The sequence below is a fragment of the Schistocerca gregaria genome, chromosome 8 (genome assembly GCF_023897955.1).
Source record: "Schistocerca gregaria isolate iqSchGreg1 chromosome 8, iqSchGreg1.2, whole genome shotgun sequence".
Lineage (NCBI taxonomy): Eukaryota > Metazoa > Arthropoda > Insecta > Orthoptera > Acrididae > Schistocerca > Schistocerca gregaria.
The window spans coordinates 427,343,285-427,361,665 of NC_064927.1; the positions used below are offsets into that span (position 1 = coordinate 427,343,285).

The 18,381-nt window shown below is 44.4% G+C and overlaps 1 protein-coding gene across 1 annotated transcript in view; it reads left to right on the top strand.

Annotated features, from left to right (window-relative positions):
• Window positions 1-538: 538 nt before the first annotated feature.
• LOC126284627 (dehydrogenase/reductase SDR family member 11-like) overlaps window positions 539-18,381 on the top strand; it is a 68,043-nt gene continuing 50,200 nt past the window's right edge. Inside the window, exon 1 of the mRNA XM_049983696.1 lies at window positions 539-789. Coding sequence (XP_049839653.1) covers window positions 658-789 — 132 coding nt within the window. The 5' untranslated portion in view covers window positions 539-657. The remainder of the gene's footprint in view (window positions 790-18,381) is intronic.

Here is an 18,381-nt window from a genome sequence, read left to right on the forward strand (position 1 = left end):
ATGGCCACTCTCTCTGTATACAGGCTCTCTACATACTACTATATTTGGAGCCACGTACGTTGTCGATCGAGTTTAGGCTTGTTCTGCGCACCTACGTCACGCATTCTCCGACAACCAACGAGCGTTCAACATGTTCTGCGCGCTCTGCTGTGAATGCCGTACATAATGCGAGCATTAAACGTGGCCGTAGAGAGTTGTTTAGTGAACTTCAATTCCATTGGTTGCGCATTGTCATCGCTGATTGTGATGTAATGATAAATTCTGCATAAGCATGCATAAATTGCAGGATATGCGCCTTCTTAAAGCGGGAAGCACGCGTATGCGCGTGACGCAATTGTCGCTTGGAATCGTCAACAATGCAATCCGCGTCCGTGCCTCGGCATGCGCGAACCGCCATACTCCGTGGATCGGACTGTAGACGTATGCCAGGTGTTGTTGCCCCAGCGTAAACAAGGCTGTAGAGATGCAGCGCCACCGCTGCACCTGTTTGTTGCGCGTTCGGCTGCTGTGCGTCGAGCCCAGCCCTCGTCTACTGTCCACTGTGCCAGCCGCCAGAAGGCGTGGCGCTCGCCAGAGTGACGTCACTGAGGCCGCCTCTCGCTGCGCTACAGCTTGCACCAGCTAGTCGCCCTCGCAGCTGGCAACTGAGCACACGGAATGGATCGCTATCAGGGCCGCGTCGCTCTCGTCACGGGCGCCAGTGCCGGCATCGGCGCCGCCATAACTCAGGCGCTGCTCAGACGAGGCGTCAACGTCGTGGGGCTCGCAAGGAGGGTCGACAGAGTCCAGGTGAGCCGTGTTGTAAAACTCGGAATGGGAAATACCATCCGAAACACGTATTTGGCTCAGGAGTAGGGTACTAACTACTGATTACCAACACACTTACTCTTTATGGGACCGATCGAGGTGGCACAGTGTTTAGTAAACTGGACTCGAATTCGGGAGGACGACGGTTGCAACCCGTGTCCGGCCATCCAGATTTAGGTATTACGTGAATTTACCTAAATTACTAAATTGCTTAAGGCAAATGGCAGGCTGGTTCCTTTGAAATGCGATGGGACCGATGACCTACATGTTTGGTCCTCTCCCACAAATCAACCAACATCCACCAGACAAAACTAAATCAAAAAAAAAAAAGTTCAAATGTGTGTGAAATCTTAAGAGACTTAACTGCTAAGGTCATCAGTCCCTAAGCTTGCACACTACTGAACCTAAAGCATCCTAAGGACAAAAACGCACACACACACACACACACACACACACACACACACACACACACACTACCGAGGGAGGACTCTAACCTCCGCCGGGACCCTAATCCAGCGCGGTGGACAAACCTAAAGATAATCGAAAATAATTAAGCTTCAAACTCAAATAAGAAATAACCTTTATCACACGAAAAATACCATAACCACCTAACTTCAATTCTGCGAGAAACAGAGGCTTCTACAAGAACCTTAAGGAGTCAAAGGTGAACTAAGAACTTTGGTATCATAACTAAATAAAGCAAAAGTTATAAGAAATAACCAAATCAAACAACAAAGGAAAATATAAAGCATTAGCGAAATCCTAAACCTTAAACAAAACCAACAACAAAGGCAATCTAGCAAACACAGTATAAAAAAATAAACATCAGCCTGCAAACGTTCAGGTTGGTAACCACAACCTAAAATTCAAAGCAAAGTAGGCACCAGTCCAGCCTCAAAATATAAAAAGAAGAATCAATTTAGCAAAAGAACAAAGCATAGTTACTAAAATCAAAATCATAAAATGAATAAATTAGAATGTGAAGTTAAAGAAACTGAACCTCGGGCTATTAAAATAGAAATCCATAAAGTTAATAAAACTAAATCATTATAGCTTTTATTGTCAACCCAAGTCAGTCCGTGGAATCAATACCAGAAATAAAAATAGTATACGCTTTTTCAGTGATTTTGCAGCAGCCATAAAATGTTAAAGTAGATTTCACTTTAAGGTGAGCCTAAAGGATTTGTTGGTGACAAACTCGTACACCAATGACGGATTTCTTAGCACGAGCGACTGATGTTTGTGTTCCTAATAACAGGAAGTTAATGGAGTATTTTATAAAGTCAGCTCCGCGCAATGTGGTAATGCGAAGTTTAGATGGAGGGGAATGCTCGATAAGAGGTGCCGGCTTTGACAGGTGATGTCACTTTGTAGTGCTTACATAGTTTTGTTCTTAGTTGGCGAAGCTAAAAACAAACTGGTTGTGGTGAGACTGATCTGCAGTTTAATGGATTTGAAAAAGCGCCTTTGACATAGTTATAGGAGCAATGTTCACGGTGTTTGTCGCATGTTTAGCACGTCACTGATCAAAGCCGATCAATCTTATCGGAAGTTTCTCTTTATCTTAAAGTGAATAAGTGTTTAGTAATAAGTTGTTTGACGATACACGGATAAAAGAGCGTAAGAAATTTCATATGAACATCAATGTATTGAACATTTACGTATTTTGTGGTTTTTAGCTTTTAAAATGAAAAAAGTTCAAATTTTTTAATTCCACATCCATGAGGGACGTACATTAGCATATATTTTCTATTTAAATGTGTTCGCGGCAATTTATCTGGCAATAAATATGCAACCAATCGTTTTTAACGATTTATTCAACCATAACTGGTTACATGTTTATTGCCAGATAAATCGCGAATTGAAGTAACAGTTGCAGTTCGTCACCACAATAGATATACTGAAATTTGTGTTATTGTTTTCTGGCGTGTTCTGCATCCTGGAAATTTACTGTGGATCTTAACGAACGCAAAATGAATCTAATCCAACAGATAAAGGACGTAGCTCTCTCTTTTCAAAAGACTCGACGGCTGAATTCAGAACTTACTTGCGTAAAAGAACAGTATATGCACAAAGATGGCAATGTATAAATACGGTAAAAAAAAAAAAACACTTCAGAAGTATTTGTGGAGAAACCCATGATAATTCTGTTTTAGGATCTTAGATTTTTAAGAAATACTGTTTATCCTTTATTCCAAGGGTGAGGTGTATTAGTTTAAGTGTACTGTTTACAGCAGAGGCTCCTTGAGAGCGAGAATTGAGTAAATTTTCTACATCTCATTCCAATTATCATGCGCACCATTAAAGTTTGTCTTGTTAAGAACCTCCTAATCTTCGCCGTGTTCAAACCAATTCGGAATCATCTGTTCAGAAGTCCTCAACCCACAACCAGTTCTGTAACTTCATTGGATACGTGCTACTCAACCACGATATTATTGCAACAGGTCCCACCGTGGCCGTTATCGGAAAGAGGCACTGAAGTTACAGTAAACAAAATCATAAATTTTTCCGACTGTCGGATACGCTGTGAAAGTTACAATAGCTTGCCGACCATGTTATCTGGTCGTTAGAACGGCAGAGCACATCCTTATAGGCTTAAAGTACTCAGTTACACACTAGCCGATCGAAGCGCCCTCGCTCCGGGGTGCAATAATATTGTGGTCGACCAATAGCTCGAATGTGGGGAAAACGGGAACCATTACTGCGTGTACGACTTACACCTCCCAAGTTGTAAATAACCTTTCACATCGGTCCCTAGACTTACACGCTACTTAAACTAACTTACGCTAACAACATACACACCCATGCCGGAGGTAGTACTCGAACCTCAGGCGTGAGGGGCCGCTCAATCAGTGACATGGCACCTCTCACCGCGTGGTCACTCCGCACGGCTTTCGTTGCAGTATTGTATCCCTGTTATGGTCACAACTGGAAAGATTCCACCTAGTATTACCTTTCTCTAAATCTACAAAAGCTGTAAATGTAGGTTTGCCTATCTTATAACTCGTAGGGTCAGTATTGCCTTAAGAGTTCTTAATTTTACCCAGAGCCTATCCTCGAAGTCTGCTTCTAATTTTCCATACCTCCGAAAACATACTCCTTAAATTCACGGTTCTGTATTCGCACCTGTCTTCTTTGGAAATAGGATTATTACAATAAAGCGTGAGGATACTTCGCGATTGTAACTCTGAAATACCCACGCAATGTTGAAATTTCACATCCGACTACAGATGAATTTTTCCTGATACTGTTCTTGTTGTTGTTCCTGAGACTGGTTTGATGCAGCTCTCCATGCTACTCTATCCTGTGCAAGCTTCATCTCCCAGTACTTACTGCAACCTACATCCTTCTGAATCTACTTAGTGTATTCATCTCTTGGTCTCCACGATTTTTACCCTCCACGCTGTCCTCCAATGCTAAATTTGTGATCCCATGATGCCTCAGAACATGTACTACCAACCGATCCCTTCTTCTTGTCAAGTTGTCAAACTCTTCTCCCCAATTCAATACCTCCTCATTAGTTATGTGGTCTACCCATCTAATTTTCAGCATTCTTCTGTAGCACAACATTTCGAATGCTTCTATTCTCTTCTTGTCCAAACTATTTATCGTCCACGTTTCACTTCCATACATGGCTACACTCCATACAAATACTTTCAGAAACGACTTCCTGACAAATCTATACTCGATGTTAACAAATTTCTCTTCTTCAGAAACGCTTTCCTTGCCTTTGCCAGTCTACATTTTATATCCTCTACTTCGACCATTACCAGTTAATTTGCTCCCCACATAGCAAAACTCCCTTACTACTTTGTCTCATTTCCTAATCTAATTCCTTCAACATCACCCGACTTAATTCGACCACATTCCATTATCCTCGTTTTGCTTTTGATGTTCATCTTATATCCTCCTTTCAAGACACTGTCCATTCCGTGCAACTGCTCTTCCAAGTCGCTTGCTGTCTGACAGAATTACGATGCCATCGGCGAACCTCAAAGTTTTTATTTCTTCTCCATGGATTTTAATACCTAATCCGAATTTTTTTGTTTCCTTAACTGCTTGCTCAATATACAGATAGGGTACAACCCTCTCACTACCTACCAAACCACTGCTTCCCTTTCGTAATGGCAGAAGCCGACCTCGGGGACGATCAGTTTGGATTCCGTAGAAATGTTGGAACAAGTGAGGTAATATTGACCCTACCACTTACCTTAGAAAATAGATCAAGAAAAGCTACGTTTCTAGCATTTGTAGACTTAGAGAAAGCTTTTGACAATGTTGACTGGAATACTCCTGATATAGAACTAAGAGGGAAAAAATACGCTTCAGTAATAACAGAGGTGATAGCGAGGAAGAGTTCAGACATTTTTTGGCGTAAGTAAACTGTAAAAATACCATTATATCAGTATAGCTGCGGACCCTTAATATTAGTCTGCATACTAAGCAAGAAATTTGGCACAAGAATTAGTTCAGGGACGAGAAACTGAAACGTTCACCGGCAACACGTTCGTCAAATAGCAAATGGTTTGGGAGTGCCCTTGAACGGAATGAGTTGCCTCGAAAGAGGCTATAAGATTAACATAAATAGAACTAACACGAAGGTAATGTAATTGGAAAAGGCGGTACTGCGGGAAGTGGATGAGGAAATGACACACCAAGTAAAAGAGCTTCGTACCCGGGACAACAACATAATAGACGTGACCCTAATAGGAGACTGGTGACTGGCTATCGGAATGAAAGTTCCAGGAAAATATCAATTTACTAAGCCGCACAAATTATGAAGTATTCTCTGAAGTTGTTCTTCGCCATTTTCTTCCACAAGGCTGGAAGGTGAACGATAAATAGTTCAGCCAAAATAGCTTTTGTATGCTGGTGCCATAGAAAACTGCTGAAGATTAAATGGGTTGGTCGGATACCCCATGAACAGTTGCTAAAAAGAATTGCAGAACACCTGAAACATCAAGAAATTTTAATTTTTGTAATGCGAGTGAGGGGGTAAAAGTTTCAATTTTCGCTTTTCGTCTGGTCACGAATCCACTCACCTATAGGTTTTGGGAATACTCTTCAGCTTGCCAGGTATAAGGTTCACAATCTGGCTGCGTTTGAATCGTGAATAACAGGTCCTTAATGGCTTTCAATACTGGCTGTTGTGTACGAAGTGATTTTTGAGCTGAGTGAAGAAAAAGTACTGGACTGACCTGGAACTTCGTTTAAATGCTAAAGAGCTAAATGAATGTATGAACATACACTATGTTCTAGCGAACTGTTTGACAGCAATCTGTTTGACAGCAATCCTATAGACGGCATAGCAGTCTTATTTCTATATTGTTATACCCACTCGCGCTTTCAAAGGTAAAAGTTCTCGTACACATTGACGGATGATACAATATTCTTTAACCTACGTATGGGATTAAGAGTATACCCCCACATACTAGAAAATTTTGCAACCACTTCAGATTTACAGAAAATTCTAGTATAAAATGATCGACCTTTAACTCCTCGCACTTCAAGCCACGCTCAGTGCCCCAGCCTCTTTGTGCTTTACTCAGTCCATCCCTTACCCAACGCGTCCAAGGAAGCTTCTACTTGCTCACTGTTGAGGGAGCCACTGCGACGTTCCTGAGGGTCCCTGCTGGTCACGCCGGTCTGACGGGATATGAGGCTGCTGACTTGCTGCCAAGGCTGCAGTCTTCCTTCTTCGGCCTGCCAGATCTTACATTCCTTCGGGTTACCTCCGTGTTGCCGTCTGTCGGCAGGCGGTGTAACTTTGGCGTTACCACTGGTGTTCCCTTCACGGGAACAAATTCAGAGGAATCAAATCTTTCCCAGCCCTCTTGCCTCGAGATCAAATTAGCTAGTTTGCGCATTGCCCACTGTCTTCTTAACCATCGCCACTTAAGTGATGGTCACCCACCACTTTGTTCTCCATCGGCTTTGACAGTTCGCCATTTCCTGACCTAGTTATCTTTTTTTAACGGCGGTCGTTCTAGTGTGTGTTGGCCGTCTGAGTTATCGGTCGTTTTAGCGAACGACACGCGGGCTGTCGACCGCGTTTTACTTTCAATAGCAGTATGACGGACATTTAATCTTTGGATCGGAACCTCTGCAGTCGCTACGACATATTTTGTGGATCTTTATCCAAGAGAAAGTCTTTGTTTTAGAACTTTCCTTCCGTCGACTGGGCTTAACGTGTAGTCGCTTTTAACTTTCTTCAGGTAGTGTTATAATGTCATGACATGAGCGCGTAAGACCTCAGTCGTCTTTGCGCTACAAAACAAAACCAAACATCCCATGTAATCTGAGCCCAAAAAAGTTTCGCACGCTTTAACTGGCTTGCATAAGATTTTTAAACATATTTTCTCGTTTTTCAGATACATCCTTCATCAGTCTTCCAATTCAGCGTCGACTTACGGACACAGACCTCTTCCAAAAGTTCTTGAACAATGTTCCTTTCCTTCCCCTCTAAGGTTCACCTACGTCTAAAGAAAATCGTGCTCTCTTCAGTAAAAATATTACGAATGTACTGATAACCTCAGTCTTGCTGACCAAATAAGGATAGCTAATTTACAGACACAATGTCTGTAAAAATGATCCGAAAACAGACTTGATCGGACCAGCGAAATCTGTTACGCTCTTAGATGCAAACAAGGCAGTAGAAACAGATTTCAGATAGCGTTTTCATCTTTCGCAAGTCGTGTTGCGTGTACGTTTACCGCATGCTAACGAAAATACCACGAAGTAAGTCACCGACTCTCGTTAATTACGGTTAAACGTCTACATTGGGGGCAGTGGCGTGCGTGCTTCTTGCGGCGATGTTGCCAACGCTCGCAGAGATATGACAGAAACGACAGCACGTGCCAACTGCTGATAACGAACCGGTAAGAGACCGGCAGGTGTACATAGTTTCAAGAAAGAGACGAAGGAATATTGTCACGTTCTCTCGCCAATATAGCTACAAAATCCGGCACATATTCGGACAAAGTAGATACCATCCTAATTACCTTCTTGAAACTCTCAACATACTCGGCAGAAGCGGTCAAATATTAGTGAAAAGCGAGTTTGCAAATTTCATTGCTGCTCGTAGAAATACAGCGCTTGCACTGGTTAGGCGAAACTCACTCCACAGGCTACGCGAAGCTGACTAGTTGCCAACCTATGAGCGTTAGGCACACAATGACGTGATTGGCGCTGACGCTGATCTAGACTACGGCCAAATCGAGAAATCTGCCATTATGTTCGTAAGTAATGACATGATCTGGGATTAGGAGTAAGCCGCAACGATGAGATTTAAAACGCTAGCCATTCATTATTCAATAGGACGATGTACCTTCCCATGGCCGCCATGACACGGCGCAAGGTAGCTAAAGTGGACGCCGATGTGACATCGGATGTCGCGAGATAGCCCAGTAATCCGGTTGAGCCGGTTAACGTGATTTCAGCTCAGAGGCCAGCAAAGCATGCAGTTTCTGTACGAAAATAGACACGCGTGAAGCAGCTGCTTTAACTCGGTTCGTGTTTTTCTCCGTACTTTTTCGATAATCGCCAAGAACATTAGAGACTCGTCCATGGCTTGAACATTGAAAGCTGATAGCGGAACTTCACATAAAACTGTGTAACGCTCTGTGATGCATACTAGAAGTTACTCTTTAATTAAATTCATTTTCATTCAATTTTTCGGTTTAAAATTGAATATAATGTAGAGTGTCAGTTTGCACCTGCACAGCATAAGTGATCTCGATGTTGCATTGACTACCAACACTAAAATAACGTACTTCATAACACAAGTTTCAAGATAGTCGTTTCGTAGTTACATTCGATTGGAAGAGTCGATTTGCACTCCATCACTGAGACATTCAACGGCAAGGTACAGACATCAGTCAGTCGAAAACCCAGACACATTTACATACATTTTACAGAAAGTTTCATAATAGCACATACTTAGTGTGTAACTTGCTGACTTTTTGACGTAGACTGGCAGTCACGTTAAGATTTCCAGCGACAGGGATACACTCCTTTCGTTGCCTTGTGCAACAAAGATTTGCAGGAAGTATAGTATTTGTAATAAATACGACTGACTTTAGAGAAAAAGTACTTTTACTAAATAAGTTGACGCCGAAGGAATTAGATTAGGAAATCACACTGAAAGTAGTAAACGAGTTTTGCTATTTGGGGATCAAAATAACTGATGGTCGACGTAGAGAGGATATAAAATGTAGACTGGCAATGGCAAGAGGAGCTTTTCTGAAGAGAAATTCGTCGACATGGAATATTGGTTTGTCAGGAAGTTTTTTCTGAAAGTACCTGTATGGAGTGTAGCCATGTACGGAAGTGAAACATAGACGATAAGTAGTTTAGACAAGAAGAGAGTAGAAGCTTTTGAAATTTGGTGCTACAGAAGAATGCTGAAGATTAGGTGGGTAGATCACGTAACTAATGAGGTACTGAATCGAATTGGGGATAAGAGGAATTTGACACAACTTGAATAGGAGGGATCCGTTGGTAGGGCACGTTCTGAGGCATAGAGAGATCAGCAATTCAGCATTAGAGGGAAGCGTGGAGGGTAAAAATCGTAGGAGGAGACAGAGATAAATAGACTAAGCGGATTCAGAAGGATGTAGGTTGCAGTAGTCATTCGGAGATGGTTTCCACAGAATACATTAGCATGGAGAGCTACGTCAAACCAGTCTATGGAATGAAGTCAACTAAATAAATATGATCCCAAAACTTCTAGAAAACAAAACTGAAAAAAGGTTTGGAAGATGGACACGAAATGGGTGCTGTTTGTTTCACAGCTTACGAGCTAACAGCTGAATTACGGCTGTAACACGGCGGCTTGTCTTTATTATATTGTAAAGACGATCTGAAACTGCTATTGATATTAAAGATATTTAACTATGGTAATTGGTATCAAAAAGGTTTTCTTACATTGTGCCGTAGCACTGAAATGGTGTACTTCTATAGCACACAAGCGTTAACACTAAGAACAGCAAGTACAGAAAGTTTTCATCTACCGGTGCATGGTCACGCGTTACTTGACTATAGTAAAATAGTAGCTACAATGAAGAGTTTTCGATAGATCCCCAGTTTGATGTTGCTTCGAAACAACTTATTCATACCACGCAGTCTCTGATAAGGGAGTTCAACTCAGTTCAGTATGGCGGCTCCTCAGGTCTACTACGGCGAGAAAAATGGAATAAATGAAAGTGTCAATACTTTCATACTTCTTCACCTCCTCTACATTACTGCAGATGACGTGTCACTGAGCACATTTGTACTGTTCATGCAGTACACGTGAGGTGCCTAGTTGTTTCCACTGCCCTATGTGGAATACGTAAGTTCTTGTACACTTCACTAACCTGTTGTCTTCATGATGATGATGTCCCCAGTGCAGAAAACAGCACGCAGGTCGTGGATTCTTTTTCTTGAGGCTGAAATGAACTTCGCAAGGAACTGCTGCTACTAATAAACTGACTCATTTGGGATGCAACTCGTGTTTTTGATATAGACATGAAACTATTCTTGATCACAACGTATTGAACATACCTTTCCACAGTCATTATATCTGGCTAAAATAACATGAAATACATCCTGCCACAGACATGTCTGTCTACCGGAACGGTCAGAACTGGAGAGACGGACTGCCCGAGACACTTCGCGCGCCAAGCCAGCAAGGCGTGACCCGAACGCCACCGAAGTGCATCGGCAGTAATATCATCAGTCTTTTGTTTTAGTAATACTTTGATTTTAATAATTTTGAAATGACTGATAGCTGGCTGCTGAGAGATGTTTATTTAAAAAAAATGAAGTAATATGGATGACAGGTTTAATAATAGCAACAAAAGTTTAACGTTTTTGCGCCCTACCGCCGAACACAGCAGCCAATCACAGAGCAGCAGCATCATGCAAGAGGTCTTTCTCACGGGAATGGTACCGAATCAGTCACCGGTACCTCATCCCACATTGCGTCATCTCTATGCTTCTTGCATCTCCACTGCCCTGGGAATAGCTTCCTGAAGCCTAATACGATAGCTGAATAAGCCAGAAATATTACACTGCTTCTGAGGTAAAACCGATGTGGCATACTATTGGCAACGTTTCTCTCCACGATCCTTCATTTCACGCTACACTGTAACGTGGAATTCCACCGAGGCCTAAGAGACTGACCTTGGCGCGTACTTCACAGCACGTGACACTGCAGGCCTTAAGACTGCCGGAAGCCGTTTCTGATGGCGAGCGAGTAACTATTATCGACGAATTTAATAATTCTTGATTACGTATTGAAATTCATGCGCATGTCCAATAGTGAACGACAAAGTTAACATCTGTAGTGGGTACCTTTTCAGTTACTGATTTCCCGTGGAGCCAAGCGTTTGCGAAGTCTGGGGAACAAGCCGACTAATGTGACTTCACAAATTGATAGCAACGTTCGTATATTCCGTTGGCCCCGAATTACACGAAGTGACGTCACCACGTCATCGTCCTCCTGCGTCTTCATGCGAGAGGACGGCTTAAGGGTGGGTGCAAAGGTGACGTCAGTAATATCAGTAGAAGGGCGGAAGTCGCCAGTTAGCTTTGTACACAGTGACATAGGATTGAGTCTATCAGATAAAAATTTGTGGTTTGTATACATAGATGATCTGCACGAATTTTGGAAGTTTGTATCATTATCAGAGCATTCCCATATGGGCGCACTGTCGCTTGATCATCAAAGTAAGAGCCTACGGAATATCAGACCAGCTGTGTGGCTGCATCGAAGAGTTTTTAGCAAACAGAACACAGCATGGTGTTCTCAATGGAGAGACGTCTACAGACACAGTAACCTCTGGCGTGCCACAGGGGAGAGTTACGGCACCATTGCTTATACACTCCTGGAAATGGAAAAAAGAACACATTGACACCGGTGTGTCAGACCCACCATACTTGCTCCGGACACTGCGAGAGGGCTGTACAAGCAATGATCACACGCACGGCACAGCGGACACACCAGGAACCGCGGTGTTGGCCGTCGAATGGCGCTAGCTGCGCAGCATTTGTGTACCGCCGCCGTCAGTGTCAGCCAGTTTGCCGTGGCATACGGAGCTCCATCGCAGTCTTTAACACTGGTAGCATGCCGCGACAGCGTGGACGTGAACCGTATGTGCAGTAGACGGACTTTGAGCGAGGGCGTATAGTGGGCATGCGGGAGGCCGGGTGGACGTACCGCCGAATTGCTCAACACGTGGGGAGTGAGGTCTCCACAGTACATCGATGTTGTCGCCAGTGGTCGGCGGAAGGTGCACGTGCCCGTCGACCTGGGACAGGACCGCAGCGACGCACGGATGCACGCCAAGACCTTAGGATCCTATGCAGTGCCGTAGGGGACCGCACCGCCACTTCCCAGCAAATTAGGGACACTGTTGTTCCTGGGGTATCGGCGAGGACCATTCGCAACCGTCCCCATGAAGCTGGGCTACGGTCCCGCACACCGTTAGGCCGTCTTCCGCTCACGCCCCAACATCGTGCAGCCCACCTCCAGTGGTGTCGCGACAGGCGTGAATGGAGGGACGAATGGAGACGTGTCATCGTCAGCGATGAGAGTCGCTTCTGCCTTGGTGCCAATGATGGTCGTATGCGTGTTTGGCGCCGTGCAGGTGAGCGCCACAATCAGGACTGCATACGACCGAGGCACACAGGGCCAACACCTGGCATCATGGTATGGGGAGCGATCTCCTACACTGGCCGTACACCTCTGGTGATCGTCGAGGGGACACTGAATAGTGCACGGTACATCCAAACCGTCATCGAACCCATCGCTCTACCATTCCTAGACCGGCAAGGGAACTTTCTGTTCCAAAAGGACAACGCCCGTCCGCATGTATCCCGTGCCACCCAACGTGCTCTAGAAGGTGTAAGTCAACTACCCTGGCCAGCAAGATCTCCGGATCTGTCCCCCATTGAGCATGTTTGGGACTGGATGAACCGCCGTCTCACGCGGTCTGCACGTCCAGCACGAACGCTGGTCCAACTGAGGCGCCAGGTGGAAATGGCATGGCAAGCCGTTCCACAGGACTACATCTAGCATCTCTACAATCGTCTCCATGGGAGAATAGCAGCCTGCATTGCTGCGAAAGGTGGATATACACTGTACTAGTGCCGACATTGTTCATGCTCTGTTGCCTGTGTCTATGTGCCTGTGGTTCTGTCAGTGTGATCATGTGATGTATCTGACCCCAGGAATGTGTCAATAAAGTTTCCCCTTCCTGGGACAATGAATTCACGGTGTTCTTATTTAAATTTCCAGGAGTGTATATAACCTACTAGGTGGTGTCGGAAGTTCCATGCGGCTTTTCCCGGATGATGCTGTAGTATACAGAGAAGTTGCAGCATTAGAAAATTGTAGGGAAATGCAGGAAGATCTGCAGCGGATAGGCACTTGGTGCAGGGAGTGGCAATTGACCCTTAACATAGACAAATGTAATGTATTGCGAATACATAGAAAGAAGGATCCTTTATTGTATGATTATATGATAGCGGAACAAACACTGGTAGTGGTTACGCCAGCCAGTGTGGCCGAGCGGTTCTAGGCGTTTTAGCCTGGAACCGCGCGACCGCTACGGTAGCAGGTTCGAATCCTGCCTCGGGCATGGATGTGTGTGATGTCCTTAGGTTAGTTACGTTTAAGTAGTTCTAAGTTCTAGGGGACTGATGACCTCAGATGTTAAGTCCCAAAGTGCTCAGAGCCATTTGAACTGGTTGCAGTTACTTCTGTAAAATGTCTGGAAGTATGCATGCGGAACGATTTGAACTGGAATGATCATATAAAATTGTTGGTAAGGCGGGTACCAGGCTGAGATTCATTGGGAGAGTCTTTAGAAAATGTAGCCATCAACAAAGGAGGTGACTCACAAAACACTCGTTCGACCTATACTTGAGTATTGCTCATCAGTGTGGGATCGTTATTTGGTAAGCGTGATAGCGTTACGGAGATGTTTAGCAAACTCAAATGGCAGACACTGCAAGAGAGGCGCTCTGCATCGCGGTGTAGCTTTCTGTCCAGGTTTCGAGAGGGTGCGTTTCTGGATGAGATATCGAATGTATTGTTTCCCCCTACTTCTACCTCCCGAGGAGATCACGAATGTAAAATTAGAGATTCGAGCGTGCAATGAGGCTTTCCGGCAGTCGTTCTTCCCGCGAACCATACGCGACTGGAACAGGAAGGGGAGGTAATGACAGTGGCACGTGAAGTGCCCTCCGCCACACACCGTTGGGTGGCTGTAAATGTTTAAGATTCAAGTGAGCACTAGAGCCAGACACGTCGCTTCAAAATACGGAAATGTTTATCTATAAGGGAAACGAATTTTCTGCACGAAGATAGCTATTATGACAGATCCTGTATTACGTTTCGGCTACCGTCATGATTAGATACCCGCTATTAAGACGAAAGGAACAATGAGACAGGTGTATGTTACATAAGAAGCTAACAAAAGGCAATAATATAAAAGCATGGTACTTTTGGATTCAAAAGCAGCGTTTGAGATGGCGCGGGTACAGGTTTACTGCACGCTGACTTGGAGCAGGCGCACCTGTAGGTCCAATGCTTACGCGATGGAGCAGAACCAGTGCCAGGCGTCCCTACCCCCACACCCCTTTGCTCTCCTCTCTCCCCCCCCCCCCACTTCCTTCTCTCCCCCCCCCCCCCGCCCCCACTGCCCTAACCACCAGTAGCAAGACCGGGCAGGCGGTGAATAACGACCCCGGCGAGCTGTTGCCATAGTCCCCAGGGCTCACTGACAGTGTGGTGCAACAGGTAGGCGTTGCCACTCTGCATCGCGACACGACTCGAGGACTGGCTGTGGTTAGTCGGCCTAGACACCTACCTACAGATAAATTGCGTGCAGCCAACGAAGAATTTGGAAACATTATCACGGGAGAATTTGTATGTCCTCCCGGTGATCGGTCGTCTCCATTACAGAAGGTGAAAAAGAGTGATGACAAACGCAAAATGTGTGGTGACCACAGAGAACGTAAAGGTATAACACCCGTAAGCACAGCTTATAAGAGCTTCACAAGTATATTAAACGAAAGGATACAGAAGTGCGCAAAGACATAGTAGAGGAATATCAGTGTGGCTTTCGAGCAGACAGAGGAACAACGGATCAAATAATCGCGATAAGACAAACGATTGAAAAGTTCTTTGGCTATGATACAGATATGCATTTCCTATTCACTGACTTCAAACAAGCCTTTGACAGCATAAAGCGGCAAGAACTACACAGAGTACTGTAAGAAGTTAGTATATGTGCTAAACCAATGACTAATCAGAATGACAATGACAGACGAGAGCAAAAATGAAGGTCCTCAGCAGAACAAGTGAAAGCTTTGATGTTAATAAGGGCCTGAAGCAAGCTCATAGTCTCTCCACTATCCTACTCAATATAGTCCTGCGTAGTTTAGTGAATAAAATCAACAAAAGAGGCACCATGTTTATGAAAACTAGCCAGATACGTGCATACGCTTGACATTGCTATAGTAGGAGCAAATGTCAATAAACTCTAAGAAACATAGGGGGCAATGGAAACAGAAGCCTTAAATTGGCCTTATAATAAAAGAAAACAAAAGAAAATGTCACAATCTGCGGCCAGCAGAACCCCTAAAGATCTAAAAATCAACGTGAAATGCTTCAAAAGGAGCGTCCTCTTTTAACTATTTGGGAGCCTTAATAACAAATCATAAGAGTATTGGAAAAGCTAGAAAGGAACGAATACAAGCAGGAAACAGCATAATTTGCAAATATGCAACTTTTCAGAAATACCCTTGTTACAAGAAAAACGAAACTGCTAATATATAACTCCCTAGTCCGCCCAGTAATCACATGCTGGTAAGAGGTACGGACGTTGACAGAACATGATAAAAATGCACTAAGAACCTTCGAGCGGAAAATACTACGCAAAATCTATGGTCCAATAAGGGAGAAAGAAGGCTGAAGATACGCTACATTGCCGAACTAAAACAGTTAATACAAGGTAAGGACAGAGTAAAATTTGTGAAATCTCTGCGACGTGTAGAAAGAATGGCAGAGGATAGAATGCAAAAGAAAATCCATTCATCTACGATCTCACCAACATGAGTCTGGGGGCGGAAAACAGAAGCAAATAACAGACGTGTGGAGGAAGATCGTTGAAGCAGCCAAGGCTCACAAAGGGCTGTAGCGCTACTGAAGTAGATTGTCAATGTCCATTAAATGTGTTTTTACGGAGGAGGAGTTCCGTTTCCTGGGATACACCGTCCCACTCAACGACGTATCACATACATGTGAAAAAGTATCTGGTATCGTGCAGATGCCCCTTTGATACTTCCAAAAGGCTTAGCCGTTTGTAACCCTCGACGCAGAGGGGTGTTAGAAAGTTTAACGTATGTATGTGTGCATCAATGGCATCGTAGTTCCCAGACGAAACGTTAATTTTAATGCACTTCTTTTATTTGAAATCCGGCTTAGAGATGGTTCTTAGCTATGTTCCATGAAACTTTGTACATTCGTTTAAATTTAATCAGCTAAATTAAGTAAAAATGTTTTCCGCCTGCGTGCTCTCCTGATAAATGCTACGTAATACATACAAGTTATATTAATTTACGTTGTACCATATTGTAGACCTCAAAAACAGCCAAATAAAAGCCCACGAGAACGTATGATCCTTTTACGGTTGAGCAACAATGAAGATTCTTCAGTCACCCTTTTCAGTACCTACAGAACAGAGGTGATTATGATAACTATGAAAGATACATCTGATCTCGCAGAGCTTTATTTCTTTTTGAGATGTAAAATACCGTACTAAATAATTTTTTTCCCTAGTAATTACGGCAGCTTATTGCAAGAGAGCACGATGGGAGCCCACTTTCTTCCGTTTTGATTCAGAATCATCGCCACTGCTTAATGATCTCTCGACCGACGTTAGTCGTTCCGCCAGGCGCTTAAGCCTTTGAACGACTGATTAGGAATCAGCCCTTTGGTAAAAGTGCTACAACCTGTCTCAAGGATCTGGATCAATCAGGCATTAAAATACACAGACAGGGATGGAATGCACTACCGCCTTGCTATCTTCAGAGGCCCGAAGTGATTTTAAGCTTGACAAGGAACAAGAAAACTTGTACTCCAGAGTTTGTTTCTACAGCTTTTAATCCATTTTAAGTATGTACCACAGTTTTATCATTATTTATACAGATGGCTCCCTGCAGGAGAATGCTCTTGGTTATTCTGCTGTTTTCCCTGATAGGGTTTTCAAAGTGCTTCTTCCAAAACAATTTCCCCCCTGTGGGTCCAGGAGTTAGAATAGGCCCGAGATATTCCTGACTGTCATATGAGGCAACCAGAAGGAGTTTCACACGATTCGGCCTTTATGTGATGGTCCCCTGTAGAGTTGGATCTCCATTCTTCAAAATTTTCCCGAAGAGCTAGCCAATAGGGGAAGGGCGCCTTACAAGGTGCATTGTGTCCATCGTGCATTGTGATCTTTAGCCCGCTTCTCGTCATCACATTGCAGTCTTGCCCATTCTCCATCGCTTGAGTGAGGACACCTACCTGTGTGCGTTTTCCACCATCCACTATGCAGTGTCGATTCCTGCATCGAGGATAACAGTGGACTACTTTGCACCTGATATGCAGCACGGTAGCCAGTCCGTTGTGGTGGGGCCGCCATGTACCCTGTTGGTTGTAGCACCCTGACCACACAGGGATCGCTTTGCTGATGCCTGCGCTGTTAACTCCCCACATATGCCAAGGGGTAGATGACCATCCCACTGGGGCATCGGGACTCCAGGCAATGTCCATCCTACCAGGTGGCCTTTGCTGCAGCTGGGTGGCGCCCATGTAGAGGGCCCCTGGTCAGCGGTGACATCAGGGCGGATGACATGCGATGAAGTGTAGTCCATCTCTTGCTGATGGTAAGACACCAGCAGTCTCTAAGCTATCACGAGCTCAATTGGCCACACAGATGTATGACCCCAAATCGTTCTCCTCCCTGACCACACCATGAGAGGGACATCAGGCTAAAGATAGCAGCGGATCATATTCGCCCTGGTACCTTTTATGTTAGAGAGCTGATGGAGAATCTTTCATCACGATGAAGCCTCAGTTTTTTGTTGAGCATTTAGAGGAAAAGTTCGGGGAGGTGGAGGGCTTGTTCAAACTGAGAACTGGGTCAGTCTTGATCAAAAAAGCATGCTTTGTCCAGTCACGGGAGTTACTAGCACTATCATGCCCCCATAAGAGCTTACATATGGTCAAGGGTATCAAATTTCACAGAAACCTTCTTTTGCAGTCTGACGATGAGCTGTGCGCCAATTTAGAGCGGAGAGATGCACATTTCGTCCGGCGTTTCCACCAGGGTATCGAGGATAATCAGGTTGCCACCAGTGCCTTCATCTTGGCCTATGAGGGTCATACATTGCACGAGAAGGTGAAGGTGACAGTCCACCAGTGTGATATGAAGCCCTATATCCGTCCCATATGTGGTGCTTTAAGTGCTGGAAGTTCGGCCTTATGTGTTCCTGCTGTACTTCCAGCATCACATGCTGAGATTTTGGACGCCCAATACTCCA